Below are 23,463 nucleotides of genomic sequence, written 5' to 3'. Positions count from 1 at the left end.
ATAAACAAATGGGTTTAAATGGGTGACGACAGATAGCAGGACGTTATAAACACAAGTGCCGGTTTACGTGAATATGAATAACCCATGGCTATAGATTTTTTTTATTATTCATAGTTTAAATAAAATTATTCATAACATATGTTTAACAATATGTTTAATATACTTTTAGTATACTTTATATTTATTGTGGTATCTGACGAATAAGTGAGTCTGCAGCCAAACCCTTGACATTTGGTCAAGAAAAGTTGCTGTATTGTAAAATAGCACAGCTGCGACCCCTGCCGACCGTGAATTGCGCTGCAACAATATACTACAGGCTACTTGTGTTTAAAGTTACATTAAAAATAAAATATCCAAAAAAAAAAAATGTTATATTTGTTGTTGACTTGTGTACTTTCATTATCCCAAATTTTTCCGACAATGTTTAAATACAGAGAAATCTGCAATTTTAACCAGTGACACGGCCCGTGTCATTGCGTCGTCTGTCAATGGCATCATATCCCCCCTACTGTTGGTAGAAAAACCATGGAAGCACAATGTGCTTCCTGAAAAAATGCTGAAGTTTTAGTTGTAGCGTCTAGCAAGCCACAGTTGTTTGTTTTGCTCATTCGTGATACCACAATTATTCATTATTGTTTGCTGCGGGTTCTGTTGCCAAAGATAACCACATAAAGCGAAAACTGGTGTGGAGGTGAACACAGTGATCCATCACTGTCATCAAGCTACGTCTTTGTTATTGTTTTTAATAAGCCACATCAATCGTTGAAACATGCCTTTTAATGCAGAATATTATTTTAAAGCTACAACATGTAAGTTTTCACCGATAGAGTTTGCTTATTCAAAACAAAGTCGTAGCTATACCGTGTTGGACACGGTATATTCTTGTATATATATTCTTGGACACTTTTCGGATAATGTATCCACACATCAACAAAATATATAACATTGTTCTAGTGTTTTTTGGATGTAATCCAAAAATCTTACATAATGTACTTTAAACTAGCTTTCTTTCTTTCATTTTGATTTCAGTTTAAAATGTGCTTTTGTCATTTCAAATTGTTTCGTTTTTTCTGTTTTTAATTTAATTTAAAATTTATTTTTAGTTATTTTAGTACTTCAACTTCAACGTATTTAATTGCCAAGCAAAATTAGACCATTTTTGCAACCCTGTTACTAAAATTAGAGTTTGGGGGTTCAATAAGCGTTAAATAAACATCAATATATTAAAATAATATTTTTTTTTTCAGTTAAGCTGTTGACTGCTGGGACAAGTAGTTGATCAAACTTATATTTTCCATAAATTTAAGAAAAATTCTGTACTATGGTTGGTGCATGAGTTTGCTATCAGCTATTCTGATCTTTATACAAACCGTATATACATTTTTGTTATTTTGTCACCATATTTAAATTCATGTTTTATTTTATTAAATTGTTTGTAGCTATATTAAGTTAACATTCAACCTATTTTTAAATAGGAACTCTCACTGCAAGTCAATGCGCAGGTCGGACCTTGATTATTGACACACCAGCATATCGCCCGTCAAAATATTGCGTTTTAATTACAAACTGGAAGACAGATCTTACCCCGCAAGTCACGTTTAAAAGGAATACTTCATCTAACAGCTCGTGTTTCGTAAAGTGTAAGTTGTCTTTCATTTGTGTCTGTAAGCTTCGATATGACTGCATGGCGCTTGTAGAGGTCTAGTAACGTTAGTACCAAACCGCACTGTATTGACAGCCAAAATGACAGCACATGTGACTCTAAAATCAGCGTTCTGATCTGTCAAACATGGTGAAATATAATATATGTCTTATTTATGTTTTCCCTAACCTCAGTCTTATCACTAAAAAACGAATGTCCTGTCATATGCATTTATATGTAACGTTAACCTCATTTATCTGAACTCCAATGTGTGTAATTCTCGATTCTCATTAGTTCAAAAGATCTCAAAATAATGGAGGAGGAGGATGAATGTCCGGAGTTAGTTCCCATCAAGGAGAAGCCCACTGGACCAACAGCTCAGATTCCTGTTACCATCATCACTGGATACTTGGGTCAGCTTTTGACAGTGCATAGATAAAGCATACCAAACCTTTTTTTTTTTTACTTAAAAATATTATTAATCTATAGTATTAAAGTAAAATATGCTCTATAATAGGTTATTATATCCTTATAATAACCTATTATAGAAACTATAAACCTATATAAATAACCTATTATAGAAACTATAATTTTACTCCCAGTGGCTTAATTTTATTTCTCTCTTTTTCTTATACAGGTGCGGGAAAGACGACGCTTTTGAACTACATATTAACAGAGCAACATAATAAACGAATAGCTGTCATACTAAATGAATTTGGTGAAGGTAAGTTATAAAATTAGCTAATAAATAAGGGATCAAAAGACCTTTAACTTAGTTCTTATGCCTAGAATTTTTTTTTTTTTTAAATCTGTCTTGACAGTCCCTCTGGATTTTTCACTATCATGACCAGAAGAGGGCAGCAAATTTGTTCCCTTTTTCCTAAATCAGTAGAGTAGGACCTTAAAGGGATAGTTCACCCCAAAGTAAAATTTTTGTCAATTACTCACCCTCATGTTGTTCCAAACCTATATGGGTTTCTTTCTTTTTAAAAAAGAAGATATTTTAAAGAATGTTGGTAATCAAACATGTTGACGGTAACCCTTGACTAACCCTTGGAAAAAGTCAAAGGCTACCGTCAACTGTCTGGTTACCAACATTCTTTAAAATATCTTATTTTGTGTATAGCAGAAGAAAGAAATTCATACAGATTTGGAAAAACTTGAGGGTGAGTAAATGATGACAATGAATTTTTGGGTGAACTATCCCTTTAATGCTTGTGAGGGACCCACATTTCCATTGTGGTTTTCTGTGTGATTTCGTCTCTTTAACATGTGTATCTCTTTGGATGTTCCATAAATGTTTTTCGAAATTTGGATCATATTCATGAACATTCTAATCAAAAGTGCAAAGATAGATGATCAGAGATCATCAGGCCAGAGATTGTAATGTCTGGCTGCTTTGCACAGAAGTTACACAGAGGTTGAACCTGTGCTGTGCTGTCCTGCAGGCAGTGCTCTGGAGAAGTCTCTAGCTGTGAGTCAAGAAGGAGAGCTCTACGAAGAGTGGTTGGAGCTGAGAAACGGCTGCCTGTGCTGCTCTGTAAAGTACGGCCATTCAAATAAAGTATATGTGTGTGTGTTTCCTGTAGTTGTGTGAAGAGTAAATATAGTTTAATTTGGACTACACAACTACTGTCACAGACTTTTAAGATGGATTAAATACCACTAGTAAACCACTATTTCTGCTTGCCCATTACATTCCAGTGTCAAAATAACTGTCGTCCTCTGTTTGTTTGATTCGTTAGCAGGTCAATTTGACCCGCAACATAAAATTGAGCTTTTGGAAATACTAGTTCATTTTGTATCAATTTCATACTCATGCCTGCAAAGTTTTGACGCTTTGAGATGTTATGAAATGCATTTAAAAATTTCGGACGATTTTGGTGTTTGCGGGTCCGTCTGACCCACAATTTTGTGGTTAACCACAGCTACACAGCTACACTTTATTTATAAAAATAAAAAAAATATTTTTTTTGTCAGTTTCTCAACTACCCTCTGTGGGTATTTAAATTTACATTACCCCAAAGAAATGTACACTGCGTTGAAGGCGTTTAACGCGTGATTTTGGTGTTGCTAGCGCCATGCTCTACTGATTGAGCTTCATGAAAGCACACATACACACACACAAAAACAATAATAATATTCATATTTTTAAACAAATAGTTGTTATACAGCTTACATGTTTATTTTTGTTGTAGTGTGTGAGAAGTATCAAATTACAGGTTTACTGTTTTTACCTGATTTATTTATTTATTTTTTCTTCAGTGTGATTTGGTTTTTTCTTTTCTTTTTTGTATTGAATTCAATTAGTGTCAATTTGACCCGTAACAAAAATAGAATTCAAACATAATACTGGTTCTAATTACCAATCATTAAGAAAACATTATATAACTACTGCTGTGTAACAGAAAATAATCGGTATATTACCGTTCAAAAGTTTGGGGTCAGTAAGACTTTTTTGTTGTTGTTGAATAAATGTATGAAGAAGACTTTTACTCAGCAAGGGCTCGTTAAATTGATAAATGACAGTAAAGACATTTATAATGTTACAAAACTTTTCTCCAATAAATGCTGTTCTATTGAACTTTCTATTTGTCAATCAATCCTGGGGAAAACATTATCACCTGTTTTCAACATAGATAATATTTTTTCAGCATAGATAATAATAAGAAATATTGCATGAGCATCAAATTGACATATTAGAAAGATTTCTGAAGGATCATGTGACAATGAAGCATTTTACAATATATTAAATTGGAAAAGTTATTTTAAAATGTAGCAATATTTACTATTTACAAACTATTGAATGGTAGTGTATACTTGCATAGATTAAATTATGTCAAATAATACAATTTCACCCCTTGCTTTTACAGAGACAATGGTTTAAAAGCTATTGAAAATCTAATGGAGAAGAAAGGAAAGTTTGACTACATTCTCCTAGAGACAACCGGATTGGCAGATCCAGGTATTTCATGTGCTCCATCTGAAACTTCTTTGTAACAAAACAAAATCTCCTTGGTATACTAGCTAATGCATCCACTGGCCAGCTTGCTCAAATGTTGTCATCTGTTATAATTTGTATGGGAGAGTTCTACGTTACATGTTGTTAGATTATGCAATATTTTATGGCTTAGATTTAATTTAATTTAATTCTAAACAGTTCCTAAGTACAGGCAACCCACCTTGTCTTAGTCCTCACTAGCATTTAGCTTTTAAATAAAAATTTTTTTTTTTACTTTGCAAGACAATTTAGACATCTTTGTGAATAGGGATTTTTCTCATACATAGCAAAAAGCTCTATAAAGCAATTGAGAGTGAAACCGAGATCAATGGAAAGGCATCTCTGCAGGCAGACTGTGTACCTGAGTGACAGATGTCAAGGGCCAGTGCCGTACAGGACTCTCAGAGCTCAGTCACAAGCCCCTCTTCACTGCCCTGCACTGTCATTGGCTGAGACAGGCCTGTCACTCCTGGGGGCCTCAGGGGGATAAGCCCCTCCCCTTCGACAGAAGATGCTTGTGGGCTGAATGGGTTATGTTTCTGATGTCTTTCAAGAACATTGCCTTCATTACACTTCTATCAAATATTTATAGTGCTTTCTTATTCTACCTTGACATTTTGACAAAACTCCATTATGTGAACAAGATGGCCTCAAATTGTAACATGAAACTGTGAAATAACTTTTACAGAAAAAGTTGGAAAATATGGAAACAAACAAAATTTACCTTGTAGTTGAAAAATTTTAAGCCATCCATAAAATTTATTTATGCATTTTAAAGTGCATACCTACACCCGCAACCCGTTAAAGTTGTGTTTCAAGGCAAGAAAGTGTTCAATAACTTGATAAACAATGCAAAATCTAATATAAAATAAAGCATAGAATATAACACATTCTTTTTTTTGCCACGCCTTTCAAAGGTGAGTACCATTAAACTACAATTATTGGATTTTTCATTGTATATTTACAGCAAATAGTAAAATAATTATAGAGATTATATATAAAATATATATAAATGTGAGTACAATTGATTTATCTATTTATTTATGTTTTCCAAACCAGGAGCTGTTGCTTCCATGTTCTGGGTTGATGCAGAATTAGGGAGTGATGTCTACCTGGATGGTAAGATCCCAAATGAATAAATGCTGCCTCAAATGAAGTCATTGGCTGAAGTCATTGACCATCCGAGTGAATGGTGTGCCTGTCAATATAATGTTTCTTCATCTCCCACATAGGTATTGTTACGGTTATAGATGCTAAACATGCAATGCAGGTAAGTTGCTGATCCACACGCTAAATTACTTCTGCGAACTGATATTTTGAAGTTTGTTTGTTTGTATTCTTAGTAACACACATATTGAATTTATGCAGACTTGAATTATATGTATCAACTTGTTTTGTTGGCAACCATAAACAGCTTACACTAGTGAACTATTTTACCTTTTAAAGGGGTAGATAAAATTGAATTACTCACCCTCATGTCGTTCCAAACCGTCATCTTTGGAACACAAATTAAGATATTTTTAACTAAATCTGAGAGCTTTCTGTCCCTCCATTGACAATCCACGCAACTACCACTTTGACGCTTCAAAAAGTTCTTAAAGAGATCGTAAAACGAATCCATATGAATTGAGCGGTTTAGTCAACATTTTCTAAAGAGACGGAATTGTTTTTTATGATCAACAGATTGAATTTAGGCTATTATTCACATATAAACATTCATCAACTCGCTAATCAGTTATGGTAAACGGAAGCTCAAGCATATTCGATTGCCGTGCAAGAACCAATGAGGTTCATTCTTGTGTATTAAGCAGGTTCGGTTGAGCTTTTTGTTCGCTGATCAGTGTTTTATATGTGAATAAAAGTAATAAAATTCAATCTGTTCATTATATAAAGCGTTCATGTCTCCTCAGGAAATTTTGACTCAACCACTCAATTCATATGGATTTGTTTTACGATCTTTTTATGAACTTTTTGAAGCGTCAAAGTGGTAGTTGCGTGGATTGTCAATGGAGGGACAGAAAGCTCTCAGATTTCATAAAAAAATATCTTCATTTGTGTTTCGAAGATGAACAAAAGTCTTACGGGTTTGGAACGTTATGAGGGTGAGTAAATGAAGACATAATTGTCATTTTTGGGTGAACTAACCCTTTAAGAATGATTTGGTCTGATAAATATTGTCTAAAAAGTTAACTGTTTATTGCACATTGGCAAATTGGCATAACATATATTTTACATTCTAAAAGCAATAAGCCACTCATTGCAATTTTACCTTGGTTAAAGAGGTCGTAATCAGTCCATGAAAATACAACAAGCTTTATTGCTTTATGTTTGTACTTTTGTATATAAGATGATAAATATAATAGGGATGTACCATTTTTACAATTCTGTCCGATTATTAATATTATTGAGCAAAGCAAAGATGGCCCTGTAAACATTGTGTAATACATTTGTACAGAGTTTATCTCTTTTGCTTCAAATGGTCTTACCTGAACGCATTGTTTACTTGGTCTCTACAGAAAAAAACATTTATTTGATATTAATCTTCAAGTATCGTATCCCACTGAAATATCTCCCGCCTTGCCGTTCCTCTTCACACTTCAGGCCGGGAGCAGGGCAGCGGTACTGACACCTGGATAATAGGCTGCTATTTAGTGGTGTCAGTCCTGGCAAGTCAGTCTTTTTATTGCAGAGGTGGCACCTCTCAGCACTGCGGCCCTCTGGGGTGCTGTGAGTGCCTGTTGAGGTGAAGACAGGGGAGGGCTTGATAGAAACCAAAGAAATAATGGATATCAAGGCAAATCACTCTAATGGGCCTGTCACCCTTTGTCCTGCTATTTCATTGTCACTTGATATATTCATCCGTATAAGAGATACTTTAAGGTGTGGGGGGCTCAGGTGAGGTGTCTTCTCTCAGGGTTTGACTTGCAGACACATGCCCATCAGGTACCCTTGTTTTCCTTGATCTCTGCCAGTCGTTTTGAAATTTGTGCTGACAGATGATGAGGCTTGTCTCGTTCCCAGAGCTCACTGTTATTACATATTGAACACAGACAATGAGACACCCCTCCTTCCAGTCAGCAGAGACGACTGGCAATTGGATTGTTTTCAATATCCTGGAAATTGGATTTCTTTTAGTGAGTTTGCATCTTGTAATCGCAAACTTGTCAGTTTGCTCATTGGCTCCTATGTTAAAGACATATTGTCAGGAAGGAAGCTGTACAGAACAGAAGTGTTAAAGTATACTGAACCTAATGAGCCATTAACTGTCTAATCGTTCTATTAGATATTATTAATGATAAAGTTCCAACTCTGAATTCTGGTTGCATGAGTTGCATTCAAAGCTGCCATAAAATAGCCAATATTACACATGCATGTGACTGCATATTATTATTTGAATATTATATGCATCAACTTGTGTTGCTTGACAACTATAAACAACGTACACTAGTGAACCTATCTATCTATCTATCATCTATCTATCTATCTATCATCTATCTAATTATCTATAAAAAAAAATGTACTTTTATGTACTTTTAAAAAAAAAGTACAATCTACTTGGATGTTTAAGGAATTTCAACTTAAAATACATTAGTTGAATTTTTTATTTATAAAAAAAGTTGAAAATGGCTTTTTATTTTATTTATTTCATTTTGATGAGTTAAAGCAATGTAAAAACATATACTGTCATAACTTATTGACATTTACATTGTAAAGTTAACTGTTTATGGCACATTGGCATAACATACAGCCAATAAGCCACTCAATGCAATTTTACCTTGGTTAAAGAGGTCGTAATCAGTCAATGAAAGTACATCAAGCTTTATACGTAACAAACCATTTATGTTTGTACTTTTGTATGATAAATAGAGTATAATATTTTGCTAAAATAAATCGTTTTAAATGCTACAAGTGAATTTAGACATCACAACATTGTAATGTGCACTATGAAAAATGGATATTCATTTTAAAAAATGTTATTAAATAATTGACATAATTTGAATTATATAAAATTATATTCAGCTGAGAACCAATAAAGTGCTGATATGTTGTGCATCACTGAAATATAATCAAAATATTACGTATTTATACTAAAACTTGTATGATTTAATACGTTTGTTGTTGTAATAGTTGTTTTGTATGTGTATGTAATCATTCTGTCATTTCCTATTTGTCTTGTAGCATCTAACAGAAGAAAAGCCAGACGGTCTTATCAATGAAGCTGCCAGGTAAAACCTTATTTGATTCATTAATATCCTCCTGAGACCCAGCCATAGACTTTTGTCCTCTGTAGAGGACATTATATTTTAGTGAAATACCTATCACCATTTTAAGGAGGGCATTCAGGGCTTCTCAGAGATACCAGATGTTTGGAGGTTTGACCATGACAATTCCCTCTCTTTGGTCTTTAAAAATGACTGGCATTGACTGAATGGCTTAATTTAGCACTCTTAAGGAAATATGATATCATGTTGTAATTATCATTTAAATCTGACTATTTTTTGTAACATTTTTAAATAAACATCTCAGGAAAATGTTTTTAAATCAGAATATGACTTTCTGTCATGAAACAGGGCTTCGATTTCATACATGCCTTCTGTAGAGGACACCAGGACTTTTTTTTATCAGGCATTTTGGGGAGATGCACAACAAATGAATAGGGAAAATATATATCATTATTCCTATGAAATACGAGATATTCTAATGAAAATGTTGCCAAGTTATTACTCCCATTATTACACTTCTTTTTTCATTGCATGTTGCCCTGAGAACTCATTAATGTGCAAATTAGATGCAATGTAAAGATACATTGTATAGAATATAACCCATTTATGTCCATATTTACACTTATATTGTATAGAGTAAAATAGTATATAAAATCATTCTATTATATATTTCATAACATAGTTAAGAATCATCTTTATACAAAGTTTGGATAAAAAATAAAATTGATTGGTGATGTTTTTGCCTATAGTGTCTTTTCATTTTCTTAATAATTGAGTCCTGGTGGAGGAAAGCATAAAATATAAATAAAATGTAATTTATCAAAAAGATTTCTTATGCTCCAAACAATGTAATGACATAAAAAAGGAGCTAAATTAAAAAAAAATTCTTAATCTCATGAGGATATACAGTATAAATATGATGTTCGAAGTAAAATGTTTGAAGTGGTCACTGTTGCATTATGCAGTTCTGTAAGAATCCAGAAGCCATTTTTCCCCAGCACCGCCCAGATTTTTATGAGCACCTCTTGTGTGGTCTTTCAAAATACTATTTGTGACTGTTATCTCTATTAAACATTACAGCTGGTGCTAATGTTTGTGCAAAAACATATCCGATTCCAGCCCAGCTCCCTCCACCTCACCTGCTGCGGCCGGGGTGTTTTTGTTGGGGTTCGGAGGCATGTCGGAATGCTCACAAGTGTCAGAGGCCATAAAAACTGCTTCTGCTCTCTGTTTATGTTTTCCTACCACACAAAATGGTGGCGCCTTTTGAGTATGGCACGAACCATGCCACCCACACACGTCTCAACAACAGGCAGGGGGATGGATGAAACACAACAAAGAGTGTTTACACACTTACACACACACATTTAGATACAAAGGGAGAGTGGGACATTGAACACGAGCAATAAAGAGAGTGACAAAAGAGAGGGAGAATGGGACGAGTTGTTCTCGTACTGTATTGTTCTATTGATGTATTATACGACTGTAATCACACATACTTGCGTACAGCAACTGTAGATGCACATAGAAGCAATTTGTTTTTTATGACGAATAATCCATATGCGACCCTCTGAGGTGTCGCCTGCCTTTGTCGCGTACACATTTAGAAAAGATAGGCAGCATTTATCAGGTGATTGTGAATGGTGCTGAATTCTGCTCTCTTTTTTTAGGCAGATAGCTCTTGCTGATCTGACCATCATCAATAAGACCGATCTAGTGAATGATACTGAACTGGTGCAGCTCAGAGATACGGTGAGGTGAGAACTGTCAACCTTTATATTTCTATGTGTTCTTATTAGGGATGTACTAATATTAAAATTCTGTCTGATAATGATTTTACAAATAAATGGGCGATATTGAAATGTTATGCTATTATTTTGTTTAAATAATTAAAAACAAAAATGCTGACAACCAAAATTTTAAATGCTACAAGTGAATTTGGGCATCACAACGTTATAATGCACTGTATCCAAAAATGGATATTCATTTTGAGATTTGCTAAAGATTACATTTAACAGTGTTATTAAATTATTAGTGTTTAAAAGACTGCATTTATTTGATCAAAAATACAGAAAAAAAACTTTATTATATTTCATTATTATGAAATATTATTCCATTTTAAAATAAAAATTCTATTTTAATATATTTTCAAATGTAATTTATTCCTTAACTGAATTTTCAGCATCATTACTCCAGTCTCCTTCGAAATCACTCTAATACTGGTTTAGTACTCAGTTATTATTGGTGTTCAATTATTATAATAATCAATGTTGAAAACCTTGTTAAAATACCATAAAATACATTGAAAACTATGTTGTTTTTCCTGTTTAATATTTTTGTGGAAACTCTGATATTTTTTTAAGGATTTTTGATTAATAGAAAACTAAAAAAACAAACAGCCTTTATTTAAAATATTAATATTTTGTAACATTATAAATGTCTTTACTATCACTTTAATTTAATGCAGCCTTGTTGGAAAAAAAGTATTAATTTCTATTTTTTCAGTTGGTCATTTTTTTAAAGATCTTACCCTACACTATTAAATGGTAGTTTATCACGGTTTCCACCAAAATATTAAGCATCACAACTGTATTAAACTTTAAAAATAATAATAAATTAAAAAAGATCTTGAGCTCCAAATCAGCATATTACAATGATTTCTGAAGGATCATGTGACACTTAAGACTGGAGTAATGATGCTGAAAATTCAGCTGTACCATCACAGGAATAATTTATATTTTATAAAATATATTCAAATAGAAAATGGATGAATTACATTTTAATACTGCTTTAAAAAAATAGTTTTTACTACTTATTGTTTTTAATACTGTATTTTTGATCATTTAAAATTTAAAAATCCTTAATCCAAACTTTTGACTACCAGTGTATGTTATTCAAAAGATTCTGGTGTCTGTCTTTATTATGTCACAAATGTATTGTGGTGAAAACATTAACATTTTTATTCATAATACGTGGTGTTTGCTTGGGCATATCACTTTTATTAGTGTTAGGGATTTAAACCCCCTAACACAAAGTAATCAACTTTGCCATTTTGAACTTTTTACTTTAAAGCATATTTCTTATGATTTTTGTTCATGGGGAACATGAAAAGGAGGTACTTGATTCATATCTAGGTACCAAAATGTCTTAGAGTATTGAGGGTTTACTCATTTAACTTTCAGAAATGAGTAGAAACTAGGGCAGTAACGATTCGTTCTCACAACGATTCGATTCGTTTCACGATTTGAGGTTGTCGATACGATTCAAGGACGATATTGGTTTATTTAGAACGATACGATCCGAAACGATTCAGTGACTTGAAATCGATTCAGTAACTTTTTAGTCAAAAATTGTGTGACTGAAATAAATATCTGGATACTGGTCAGTGCAGGTGAAGTTTTCTAGATTCCTGTTGTTTCTTGTAAGGGAATCAGGTATCAATTAATTATAGATGTAAACAAACAAGTAAACAACAATTAATGGCAAATGCATTCAAATTTTATTTGAATAAAGTGCAACCAACAGTTTAGGTTGAATTAACAGGAAGTTAACCTTTTCTGCTCTCATTTTCAATATTCAATACATTTTCAATAAAAGCACAGTAAGTGCAACCAACATTTCAACAGTAGGTTAACCTGCTACTTCTGCTTTTGTTATCCAACATAATAATATTACAATATTAATATCAAAAATAAAGTGCAACTAACTCTTCAGGTTTAATTAATAATAGGTGTACCTGTTACTTTTGCTGTTGTTTTTCAACATTAAAATAATACTAATACAATATTAATATCAAAAATAAAGTGCAACCAACATTTCTTCAGGTTGAATAAACTGGCTGAACCTGCTACTACTCTCAGTTTAATAAACAAACAATATTTAACAAAAGATAAAATGTAACCAACTACTCTTCAATGACAGATTTCTTTTTCAAAAATATCAACATGATCTGACCGCAGAACACTTCTCTGTGTGTTCATTATGTCTCCAGCAGTACTAAAGCTCGCTCTGCTGGCGCACTGGTGTTGGGAATGACCAGGTAACATTTAGCAAGGGTTGAAAGTACAGGTAGCGCTTTCTCCTGGTGGATTGATCATTTCTCGCTGGTTGGCTTCTCCTCTGCCATCCACCATGCTATGTTTTGTTTTCTTAGCGCTGCTGCTGGTGCGTGCGTTGCGATGATGTCACAGATAGGCAGACTGAATCGAGTAACGTTTAACGCCTTTATCATTAAAAGTGCTAAGAAAAAACATCCATTTAAAGTCTGACGTGCTTAAATCCAATGCGTTATTTCCTATGATCGATACAATCGATTGATTACCTTTTAAAACGATGTTAGATCGATATATGTCGTCCGGAAGGTCAATTTGCCAAGCACAGGTCGATGTAGTTAGATCGTAGGAAAATAAATCGATACATCGATGTAGTAGATGAATCGTTACACCCCTAGTAGAAACCCTTCAGAACACCTTGATGACCATATAGCCATGTCCTGGCAACCAAACATAACACCATAGCATTATAATGTTGACCATCGCATTTCTTCCATTTGCAAAAATGTACAAATATAGTTGTAATGATAATTTGATTTGTCTTTGAGTTTGTTTTACATGTGCTCTGTCTTCTTCATTATAGATCAATAAATGGGCTCGTAAAGATTTTGGAGACACAAAAATCCAGGTGAGGATATTTGCAGAAACCACCAACACAAAACATGCACTTTATTCTGATCCATGGTAAAAATGCTGTGTGTATTGTACCATGTTTTTAAGCCGTATCAAACTTTCTTTCTGCATACATTAAATTTCAGATTTTAAGACCTGTAATCTGATATGTACACTACTGTAAAAAAAAACAAAGTCCGTAATTTGTTTTTTAAGGTTTTTGAAAGATCTGATGTTCACCAATGCTGCATTTATTGGATGAAAATGACAGTAAAAACAGTAATATTTTGAAATATTATTACAATTTAAAATATGTTTTCTATTTTAATATATTTTAAAATGTAATTTATTTCTGTGATAGCAAAGCTGCATTTTCAGCATCATTACTCCGGTCTTCAGAGTCACATGATCCTTCAGAAATAATTATAATATGCTGATTTGGTGCTCAAGAAACATTTCTTATTATTATGTTGAAAACAGTTATGCTGCTTAATACTTATGTGGAGCAAAATCTTTGAATAGGAAAGTATTTTTTTGTAACAATGTAAACATTTACTGTAATTTTTGATCAATTTATTGCATCCTTGCTGAATAAAATGAATTTATTAAAAATAATCTTACTGAGCCCAAACTTGAACAGTAGTGTATGTTCAATAAATGTCATAAATTGACCTATGGAAAAAGCTATTTTCCAGCAATTTTAGCCATGTCCTATTATTTAAGGCACTGTTTATCTTTTTATCTATTAATAACATCAAAGACATTTATATATAAATACAAATGAAGTGTATTTTCCTTTCTCATAGGGTTGATCTGTCTCAAGTATTAGATTTACATTCTTTTGATACCAAAGATGGCACGAGGTAAGTGTTTTTTGAAGAATACTCGCAACAATTAAAGTACTTGATGTACTGTAAGTATAGTGGCGATTCTGTTCACCAGTATTTTTTCCCAGAGGATTTTGTGCATCCGTCGAAGATCAAACACTCCATTAGCTCATGCTAATGTTGATGACTTGCACAAAAAAATGAAACACCCTTTTTAAGAGTAATTACAGTGAGACAGAGTAAATGTGAATGGCTCGGCCCAGCTGCAGAGGATTATAGCCGGTGTCTGCAGTAAAGGTACAGAAGCACTTCCACACAGACTGCCTTTCAGCCCCGACTGTGGTCCATTTGCCCCCCTGAGCACAGGCTGCTTGTCTGGGATGACCCCCCTCTGGTCTGCTGTGTGGTACTCCCAGCCCGACGAATAATCCACAGAGCTACGTTTGCCCTCCCCGAGGGGTCAGAGCCCACTCTCCCGCTCCCTTGCGCGCTTTCTTCTTCTTTCTTTCTGCATTAAGCTCAATCTTACTGTCACTAAACCCAAAATCTCCTCCGCATCACACCAGCACCAGGATTAGGAGCCGTCAGTGTAGTCAGACCCTTTGAGAGGTTTTAGCTAAGACTGTACATCTGTCTGATGCATTTGGGTATGTAAGAGGATGTTGTATGTTTATTGAAGGTATTTGACATCAATCAATGTACTTGTTTTTACATTTAAATGTCTTGAAATCTTGTGTTCTGCAGATTAGCTGAAATGCTGCAGCTGGTAAAAACAAGCCAACCACATCTAGACAAGGTGAAGATGACTTGTTTTATGACATTTTGAATGGGTGTGTTGAATATTTTTCCCTTCTGAGGAAAAAAAACAATCCAGCTTCTCTTTCTACAAGGATCCTCTCAGGGTTTATTTAAGCTAGGAGCTTTGTTAAATGTTGTAAGCTTCCTCCTATCCTTGAACCAAACTCTCCAAAGGAGCTCTTATTATTAGATGGGTCACTTTCCCGCATCCACCCAGTCTGTCCCACCCTCCCCCTTCAGAGCCAAGCTTCACTGCTCTTTTCATGTAAATGAGAGCCCTGTTTTCTCTTGTTATTCCAAAGGAAAAAAGGAAGTGTGTAACTTTTAGCACAGACAAACAATGGTTTAAGTATCTGCAAAGGGCCCATGTAACGCCTCGGAGAACTACAGCAGAATGGGTGCAAAAGCAGTGCAAGTGTTTAACACAAGGGGAAATTCATTCAAGTGTTGTACTGACACTTTATTAGAAATGTTTAGGTGTACAAACAGAAATGATTAAAATCCCTTATAAATTTCTGCTGCGGATTTTGCTGCCTTTCGTGGCATAAAATCCACATGCTAGCACAACAAATGCAGCATTCTTTCTTACACTACCGTTCAAACTTTAAAAAAAAAAAGAAATTAATACTTTTATTTATTAAGGATGCATTAAATTAATCAAAAGTTACTGTAAAGACATGTATAATGTTACAAAAGATTTCAATTTCTAATAATTGCTGTTCTTTTAAACTTTCTATTCATTAAAAAATCCTTTAAAAAAAAGGCATCACGCCACAACTGTTTTTAGCATTGATGATAATAATTAGCAGATCAGCATATTAGAATGATTTCTGAAGGATCGTGTGACTGAAGACTGGAGTAATGATGCTAAAAATGTAGCTTTGCATCACAGAAATAAATTACATTTTTAAAATGCATTCAAATAGAAAACAGTTGTTTTAAATTGTAATAATCTCTTACCAACTCCACATTTTTGAATGAAAGTGTACAGTGCATTTGTCATTTCACTTGACTTGTTTGAAAATGTTTCTGATGCTCCCTTCATATTTGGTCATGAAATTGCAGACAAATTTGTATTGTTTGGGATACATTTGCTTTATTTCAGAGTATGCTGACTATAACATTTGAAGTGCCTGGCAGTGTGTCAGAAGACCTGTTAAATATATTCATTCAGGTACAAATACAGCATATGGAAGCATATAAATTAAATATATTTTTTAATTAAATATTTACACCTTTACAAAATGTCAAATTTTTCTCTGTAGAATCTCTTATGGGAGAAAATATTTAAGAACAAAGCAGGATTGGCCATGACAGTTATCCGGTTAAAGGTGAGGATACAGTCATCTGTATATTCTTTCATTATTTCACCCACTAAAATGCCAAATAATCACTAATAATAGACAAATAATAGACTTCTAAGAAGCATTGCCTTTGTATATAAACAACACAATACAAGCACTATTAATATTAATCAAATCTATTCTCAGTGTAAATGATGTGTGTTGTGGCAGGGGATCTTCTCCATCCAGCAAAAACAGAAGAAGGTCATGTTGCAGGGGGTCCATGAGCTTTATGAGCTGGAAGAGACTCCAGAGTTCTGGGCAGATGACGAGCCGAGACTCAACCGACTCGTCTTCATAGGTGAGATCAGACCGTCTGCATGTGCTTCCAGATATTAAAGGGATAGTTCACCCAAAAATTAAAATTATCCCATGATTTACTCACCCTCAAGTCATCCTAGGTGTATATGACATTCTTTTTTCAGACGAACATAGAGTTATATAAAAAAGTCCTGTCTCTTCCAAGCTTTATAATGGCAGTGAATGGCTATTTCTGTTTTGAAGTCTATAAAAGTGCATGTATCCATCATAAAAGTGATCCACGCGGCTTTGGGGGGTTAATAAAGTCCTTCTGAAGCGAAGTGATGCGTTTGTGTAAGAAAAATATCCATATTTAAAAATGTACAAACTGTAATTTTTAACTTCCGCTAACTATCGTACGCACGTTCACGAGTGTGGATAGCTTTTATGATGGATAGATGCACTTTTATGGACTTCAAAACAGAAACTGCCATTATAAAGCTTGGAAGAGCCAGGACATTTTTTAATATAACTGTTCATCTGAAAGAAGAAAGTCATATACACCTAGGATAACTTGAGGGTGAGTAAATCATGGGCTAATTTTTATTTTTGAGTGAAGTATCCCTTTAAGATACAATACCTTTGTAGAAATCTTTGTAAAATGCCAAATGATTAATCTGCTTGGTTTTTTTTTCATTGTTTATTACGTTTTTTTTTTTTAAATCATTAAAAAAAAGTAACATTTACTCTCTTCTTACTTCAGGTCGAAACCTTGATGGCGAGATTCTTAAGGAAGAGTTCATTTCAGCCGTGTCAAGTAAAGACAGCGTGGAGTAGATGATGCCTGACTGAAATTGTACACAATCGACCAGGCCACGTATACAAACCATACAACACCAACAACCTCTATCTCATAAGACATCTGTGAAATCACTGAAAATGGAGCTATTTCTGTTTGCAACCCACAGGGACTTTGCAAATCCTGCAACAGCTTAATAGGTGCTTATCATGCTCCATAATGTTTTAAATGAGAAAAGTGTTCAAATCTGACACTTATTTCTCTGAAACGTGAAGAACGTGTACTAAAAATCCTTTAAGCATCTCTATGCCGCATTTCAAACCAGTAAAAATCACTGACATGTCTTAAACACATTGTAATTGATTTCACATTTACATGATCATTTTGTCTGAAAATGCGTTATATTTTGGAGCTAGAGAAAAACCCATAGTCTTTTAATTGAAGACTGTCGTTATTTAAACAATTCAGTTGGGTGATCAATTACTAATCATTTTACCTAGGCTTTTTCACAGTGTAAAGTGTAAAATAACAGTAACCAGTAAAATAAATGTAGTCTTGAGTTACTTGGCTTACGTGTTAAATTTGTGTCCTTTTTTTTTAAACGTGAGAACCATCTCTATAAGCACCCACTTAACACTTTCTGTGACGAGGCGAAAAATGGCTATTTAAAAAACATTGGGAAATTGGTTGGCAGGGTTTACTTTTTGCCGAGTGTCTCCAGTGGAACATACATTATGATAACTAAGCAAAAGAAAGCTTATAAATGAACTTTTAATGTATACATTGAATGTAGTGTTAGATGAAACATGTTCACAAAACATGCCATAAATACATTGCTTCACTAATGTATGTTGCTCTAATATGTTATATATCATAACATAGCAACTGCGGTAAGAATATTTGAATTTATCACACTATTTTTCACGCTTTGTGTTATTAGAAACCTTAACGTTCAATACAAACACTATAAGATCAGTCTATTATTAATGAGTGCTGTAAATAGTTAGTTTACACAACTTTCAAGTGCTCTTACATTTACATGCATCCACTTCCACACCATCCACAGCTGAGGAAGTGGACGGTGGGCTCCAGCCCTTTCATTTGCAATTGAGATGACTGTGAACAGTTTTAACACATATCCGCGCACAAGAAGGTTTGCTTTGAGGATTGCTGCGTTCATTCATGCCCTCCAATAAAACTCGCTCCTGGCCTGTAGCCTAAAGCTGCGCCGTTTCCTTTTTGATTCTGATGTTGATAGGCTCGTTTACCGGCATTCTTCTTGCAATGCGGGGAGCCGGGCCACGGCCATTTTCATGGTCACACCACCTGCGGGTATCTTGAGGTGACAAACCAAACGAAACCCAGGGGGTATCGGGAAAAAATCAGTCTTTTAAACCGGTAGTTAGGCGTGGTGTGAAAATTCACCATCACACATCCCAGCTCCCACTGCGCAAACCTGCTTCTGAATTAAAGAGGAACCCTAAAAGACCGAATTACGTGTAGTTGCCGTAATAAAAGGTTCAATGACGTGACGCTTTTTAGGGGGAATAAAAAACCACGTTGAAAACACTATCTGTAGCCTATTAAAAAAAAAAAAAACAGTTAATTTTGCTTGTATTTATTTTTGATATTTGAAATGGGCTTAAAGAGTCAGTGTGGTTCTCTCTGTATATTAACATTAGGCCTATGTAGCCTATTAAAATAAAAACGGAATTATTTTAAACATTATCAAAGTTTAAACACAAAGCCAGCGTGCCATAACTAAAAAAATAATTGTTGTTGTCATGTAAAATTGACCCAGAACGTAACAAATAACGTCCCAAAAATAGGCCTATTAGCTATTGCGTTATTTTCTATTTTCATAGTTTATTTTTTACACGTGACATTTTAGAAAATAATAGGCTTTTGTTTGTTTGTTTGTTTGTTTCTTTGTATGCGTTTTAAACATCCATTATTTTTAAGTGCATTTATCGATTTAATATTGCATACTGAAGGATAAACGGGTTTTAATATTATATGGATAAAAATGTCTCATTAAAAACTCATAAAAGTTGAACCTATCAAAGTTATTAATATGATCAAATATGGCTAATGCACTTTTGCTGTATAGGCTACAGCGCCCATACAGATGCTCTAATGGGACGTTTAGGCTCCACATCTCGTATGCGAATTGTTTAAGCAGGTCAAAGCCCCCCACACCTGCCTGCCTGTCCTGAATCCCTGTGGTGACACTCCACTCCTATTGGTCTGACCATCGGCGGACCAAAGACCGAATCCATGTGGCCTCTCATAAATAGCCCTCATTTCCATGACTCCTGCAAACCGACCACAACCTTCACTAACCACAAGTCGCGTCCGGCACATGATTTGGGGTCTCCAACCATGACCCTTACACAGGATTACGAAGAAGTGCAGCGTGCCCCTGTCTCGTTTGAAGACGATGAAATAAACATCGTTGGAGGGGACCACAGTGACAGCGACCGAGAGTATTTCATCATGCCTTGCAGGGACCCCGCGGAGGTGGATCACTCCGGGTCCGAGTCTTCAGGAGAGAGCGAGAGCAGCTTCTCCACCGCGTCCGCTCCAAAGCAAACCTCCGCCGTCAAGCCTCCGTATTCATACATCGCCCTCATAACCATGGCCATCCTCCAGAGCCCGATGAAGAAGCTCACCCTCAGCGGCATCTGCGACTTCATCAGCAACAAGTTTCCCTACTACAAGGAGAAGTTCCCTGCGTGGCAGAACTCCATTAGACACAACTTGTCCCTCAACGACTGCTTCATCAAGATCCCGCGAGAACCTGGAAACCCAGGGAAAGGGAACTACTGGTCCTTGGACCCTGCGTCTGAGGACATGTTTGACAACGGCAGCTTTCTGCGCAGAAGAAAGCGATTCAAGAGGAACCAGCCCGAGTTCGCCAAAGACAACCTGGTGCTCTACCACCCGACGTTAAGTTATCGAGCATATGGGCGACCTTACTGCGTTTCTGGGCCGGTGCCAGCCCAGGCTAATCCTATTGGATATTTGCCAGTGCCGGATGGCATCATGGTGCCCCCTCCATATTTCCAGTACCAGACTCTCAACATTAAAGTCCACGAAGCTCCAGAAATCCAGCAAAGGCCCGAGCCCAAGACCCAGAAGTGTTCGTTCAGCATCGACAGCATCATGGCTAAATCAACAGCGTCTCCTCACAAAAACTCTCCTCCTCATCTCGCACCTGACTACAGTTATGTATTTCCCAGGCCAACTTCATGCGTGACTCCAAGTTTGCTACCGGTGCCAACAAGGACTCCTCTGCTCAAGACTGTTCCTTTCACAGAAACTCTGCGGATGGTGTATCCTCACTGTTGAACTGTCTTGGGGGGATCTGTCTTGTCATTTTAAATAAGCTTGTAACATAAGATATTGCTGTCATTGCTCTTATATGATAGTTTTAATGTAAATAAATAAATGGTAATATATTTGCTAGTCCTTGAAAGTGGATGTATTAAAATGCCTGTTTAAATAAACCATTATTGTCAAATTTCGATTATGTGCTCTCGTTATTCGTTCGTCTTCGATTGCAATTATCTTGTATCAAAGTTTTCAGTAATGAAATGAAATGGCAAGTACGTTTTGCTCATTCAATTATAGGCTACTTGTCCGATCCAATATATTTTTGGGTCGCGTTTGGGAAAAGGTTCGAACTTTGAGTAGCTGCAATTCTTATATTATTGCGTTAATAGAATTCATAATAGCCTACAGATTTCCCTCTGTCTATAATTTGATGTCCACTAGATGGAGACTGAAGCTCGTGAAATCAGTCGCACTCAAATGTATTGATTTCAAGAGCATTCCAGTTTAGACGCACGTCTATTTGATCGATTATTTCGATTAATTTTCTTTACTTGATATAGTTATCACTTTGTCAATTAATGCATTTTAACAGCCAATTATGCATCATAAGCAAATAGTTGTCACACTTTTCACTTTCACTTTTCACACTCTAAAAAAAAAGGTTCTAGGTTATATGGCACCATAAATGGTTCTTGGCTCGTAATCATAGGGGAACCTTTTTTAGTGCTATATAGCACCAATGTTGGTGCTTCAGTGGTTCTTCAGCGGTTCTTCAGAGGTGCTATTAGTAAAAGAACCGGTGAAGAACATCTGAAGAACCACTGAAGCACCAAAATTGGTGCTATATAGCACTAATAAGGTTCCCCTATGATTACGAGCCAATAATTATTTTTGGTGCCATATAGAACCTTTTCTTTTAGAGTGTAGCCTATCCTATTTATCACGGTTTATTTTTATTATTATCATTACATTGTTACAATATTACAAAATAGTTCAACGATAATGCAAAAGGTAGAACACAAAAATATCAAACCATTGTTTTGGCCAACAACAAAAAAAAATTAATTAAAAAGGCAACATGAAACACATGTGACAACTTGCCCCAACCTGACGTTTCTGAAAAATATCATTGTTCCCAGGCCAGAACACAGTTCAACCTTTCAGTTACATTTCTAGTTGACTGTTGTTTGAATAGCCCATATCTCAGTGGGGTAGAATTTTGATTTGTCTCATACAAGTGTTTTTGTATGACTCTGTAGGCTATTCCCAACTTGTTATTTAATAGGCCCATATCTCAGTGGGGAGCTATTACTAAAATATGATACAGAATTTTAGTCTGAAGGACAGATTTCACTAAATTATTGTAATTTAAGAGGGCTTTGAATTAGATGTTTGAAACAAACCCACAAACCCTATAAACACAGAACGTTCCCCTAACGTTCCCATATGGTTCCCGTTGGTTATTTTTGTGGGGAGCCAAATAAGAACGTTCTGGGAACCAAAAAATTGTTATCTGGGTATAGAAAACACACAACACTGGACTTTTGACTCAAACCCTATAGAACTGAGAAACAGCCCTTGTGCCTTATCTGTTTTTGGCATTGGAAACGTTGGTCAGTTTATTATTTCTCTAATGTTATTACATTTTATGCATTTTGGGGACACATTTCTGTGTGTGATCCAGGTGAGAGCTGCTGGTGCAGCACGGACAGTAGAGGCGTCCGATTACACAGTAACACACTGTCACTATTGCTCCCCCACATCATGGGCTATTTTTGGCCAGTGCGTTAGCTCATTATATTGAGTTTTCTTCTACCCTCCCTGCCTTTTGGCAAGCAAACGTGCGCGTGACAGTTCGAGAGAAGAGTCTCGGTGAGCGCAATACCTTGTCTTGCAATCTTTCTTTGCCCTTTCACCCATTTATTCTGTATTTTGCGCCACTACACCACGGTTTGTCCCGGTGCGATGAGAAGACAGCTGTCGTACACTAGTTTTCCAAAGAAGCGTCACGGGACGCGTCTCAAATAATCCACTCCGACTGAAGCGCACCGCTCGCTGCCTCCGTGAACTTCTTCTGTTGCTTTTGACGAGATTTAGAACATTTGATCACACCTCATACATTTTTTTACTATCCCCAAAGCTTTGCAGAAGATCATGGAGACTAATCCTATACCCATTTTGACTATCCAAACGACCCCCTTTGACGACCAGAGGCCAGGGACAAATGGACTGCGAAAGAAGACCGCTGTTTTCGAAAGTAAAAAGAACTATCTTCAAAATTACATCCAAAGTGTGCTGTCCTCCATCGACTTGAGGGACCGTCAGGGATGCACTATGGTGGTGGGCAGCGATGGAAGATACTTCAGCCGGACTGCAACTGAAGTCATCGTTCAGATGGCCGCTGCCAACGGGGTAAGGTGGTGTTTATATTTTATTTATTTTATGTAGGCCTATATATCATGGAGTTTATAAAGTCAAATAAAACTCTCATGTATGCTATGTGTTTTTAGTTCACTATTATGATTATGATCAGCCCATTTATTTATTTATCTGATAAATATTATAGTTGTTCTTTTTTGTTTATTTATTT

General features: G+C 35.4%; 3 protein-coding genes across 4 annotated transcripts in view; all 3 read left to right on the top strand.

The window, feature by feature from the left end:
* Positions 1-918: 918 nt before the first annotated feature.
* On the top strand, positions 919-18,115 carry cbwd (COBW domain containing). Its single transcript, XM_079827005.1, has 16 exons — positions 919-1,640; positions 1,937-2,055; positions 2,280-2,366; positions 3,091-3,187; positions 4,516-4,607; positions 5,703-5,762; positions 5,876-5,913; positions 8,823-8,869; positions 10,537-10,623; positions 13,502-13,546; positions 14,337-14,393; positions 15,102-15,153; positions 16,261-16,329; positions 16,421-16,486; positions 16,670-16,799; positions 17,502-18,115. Exons 2-16 carry the CDS (start codon positions 1,956-1,958, stop codon positions 17,573-17,575), a joined length of 1,101 nt encoding a protein of 366 aa, XP_079683131.1. The 5' UTR covers positions 919-1,640; positions 1,937-1,955; the 3' UTR covers positions 17,576-18,115.
* Positions 18,116-19,919: 1,804 nt separating this feature from the next.
* On the top strand, positions 19,920-20,888 carry foxd5 (forkhead box D5; the record flags this gene model as incomplete). Its single annotated transcript, XM_079827004.1, has 1 exon — positions 19,920-20,888. The coding sequence occupies one exon, from the start codon at positions 19,920-19,922 to the stop codon at positions 20,886-20,888; it is 969 nt and encodes a 322-aa protein (XP_079683130.1).
* A 1,068-nt stretch (positions 20,889-21,956) lies between these two features.
* The window catches only part of pgm5 (phosphoglucomutase 5), a 37,971-nt gene continuing 36,464 nt past the window's right edge, over positions 21,957-23,463 (top strand). The window contains exon 1 of one of the 2 annotated variants that reach the window (XM_079826530.1): positions 21,957-23,285. In XM_079826530.1, the coding sequence (XP_079682656.1) occupies positions 23,028-23,285 (258 nt within the window). In that variant the 5' untranslated portion in view covers positions 21,957-23,027. The remainder of the gene's footprint in view (positions 23,286-23,463) is intronic. The other variant, XR_013817277.1, reaches the window with a different exon arrangement.

This window comes from Gobio gobio, assembly GCF_949357685.1.
Source record: "Gobio gobio genome assembly, chromosome: 10".
Classification (NCBI taxonomy): Eukaryota; Metazoa; Chordata; class Actinopteri; order Cypriniformes; family Gobionidae; genus Gobio; species Gobio gobio.
This window is presented reverse-complemented; position numbering and strand designations above follow the sequence as displayed.

What these genes read in the sequence shown, in the direction of transcription:
- cbwd (XM_079827005.1), top strand. Translation starts at nt 1,956, where the DNA reads ATGGAGGAGGAGGATGAATGTCCGGAGTTAGTTCCCATCAAGGAGAAG. An exon ending in TTGGAGACACAAAAATCCAG is followed by an intron (nt 13,547 to 14,336) that starts GTGAGGATATTT and finishes CCTTTCTCATAG; the next exon opens with GGTTGATCTGTCTCAAGTAT. An exon ending in TGTTAAATATATTCATTCAG is followed by an intron (nt 16,330 to 16,420) that starts GTACAAATACAG and finishes TTTTCTCTGTAG; the next exon opens with AATCTCTTATGGGAGAAAAT.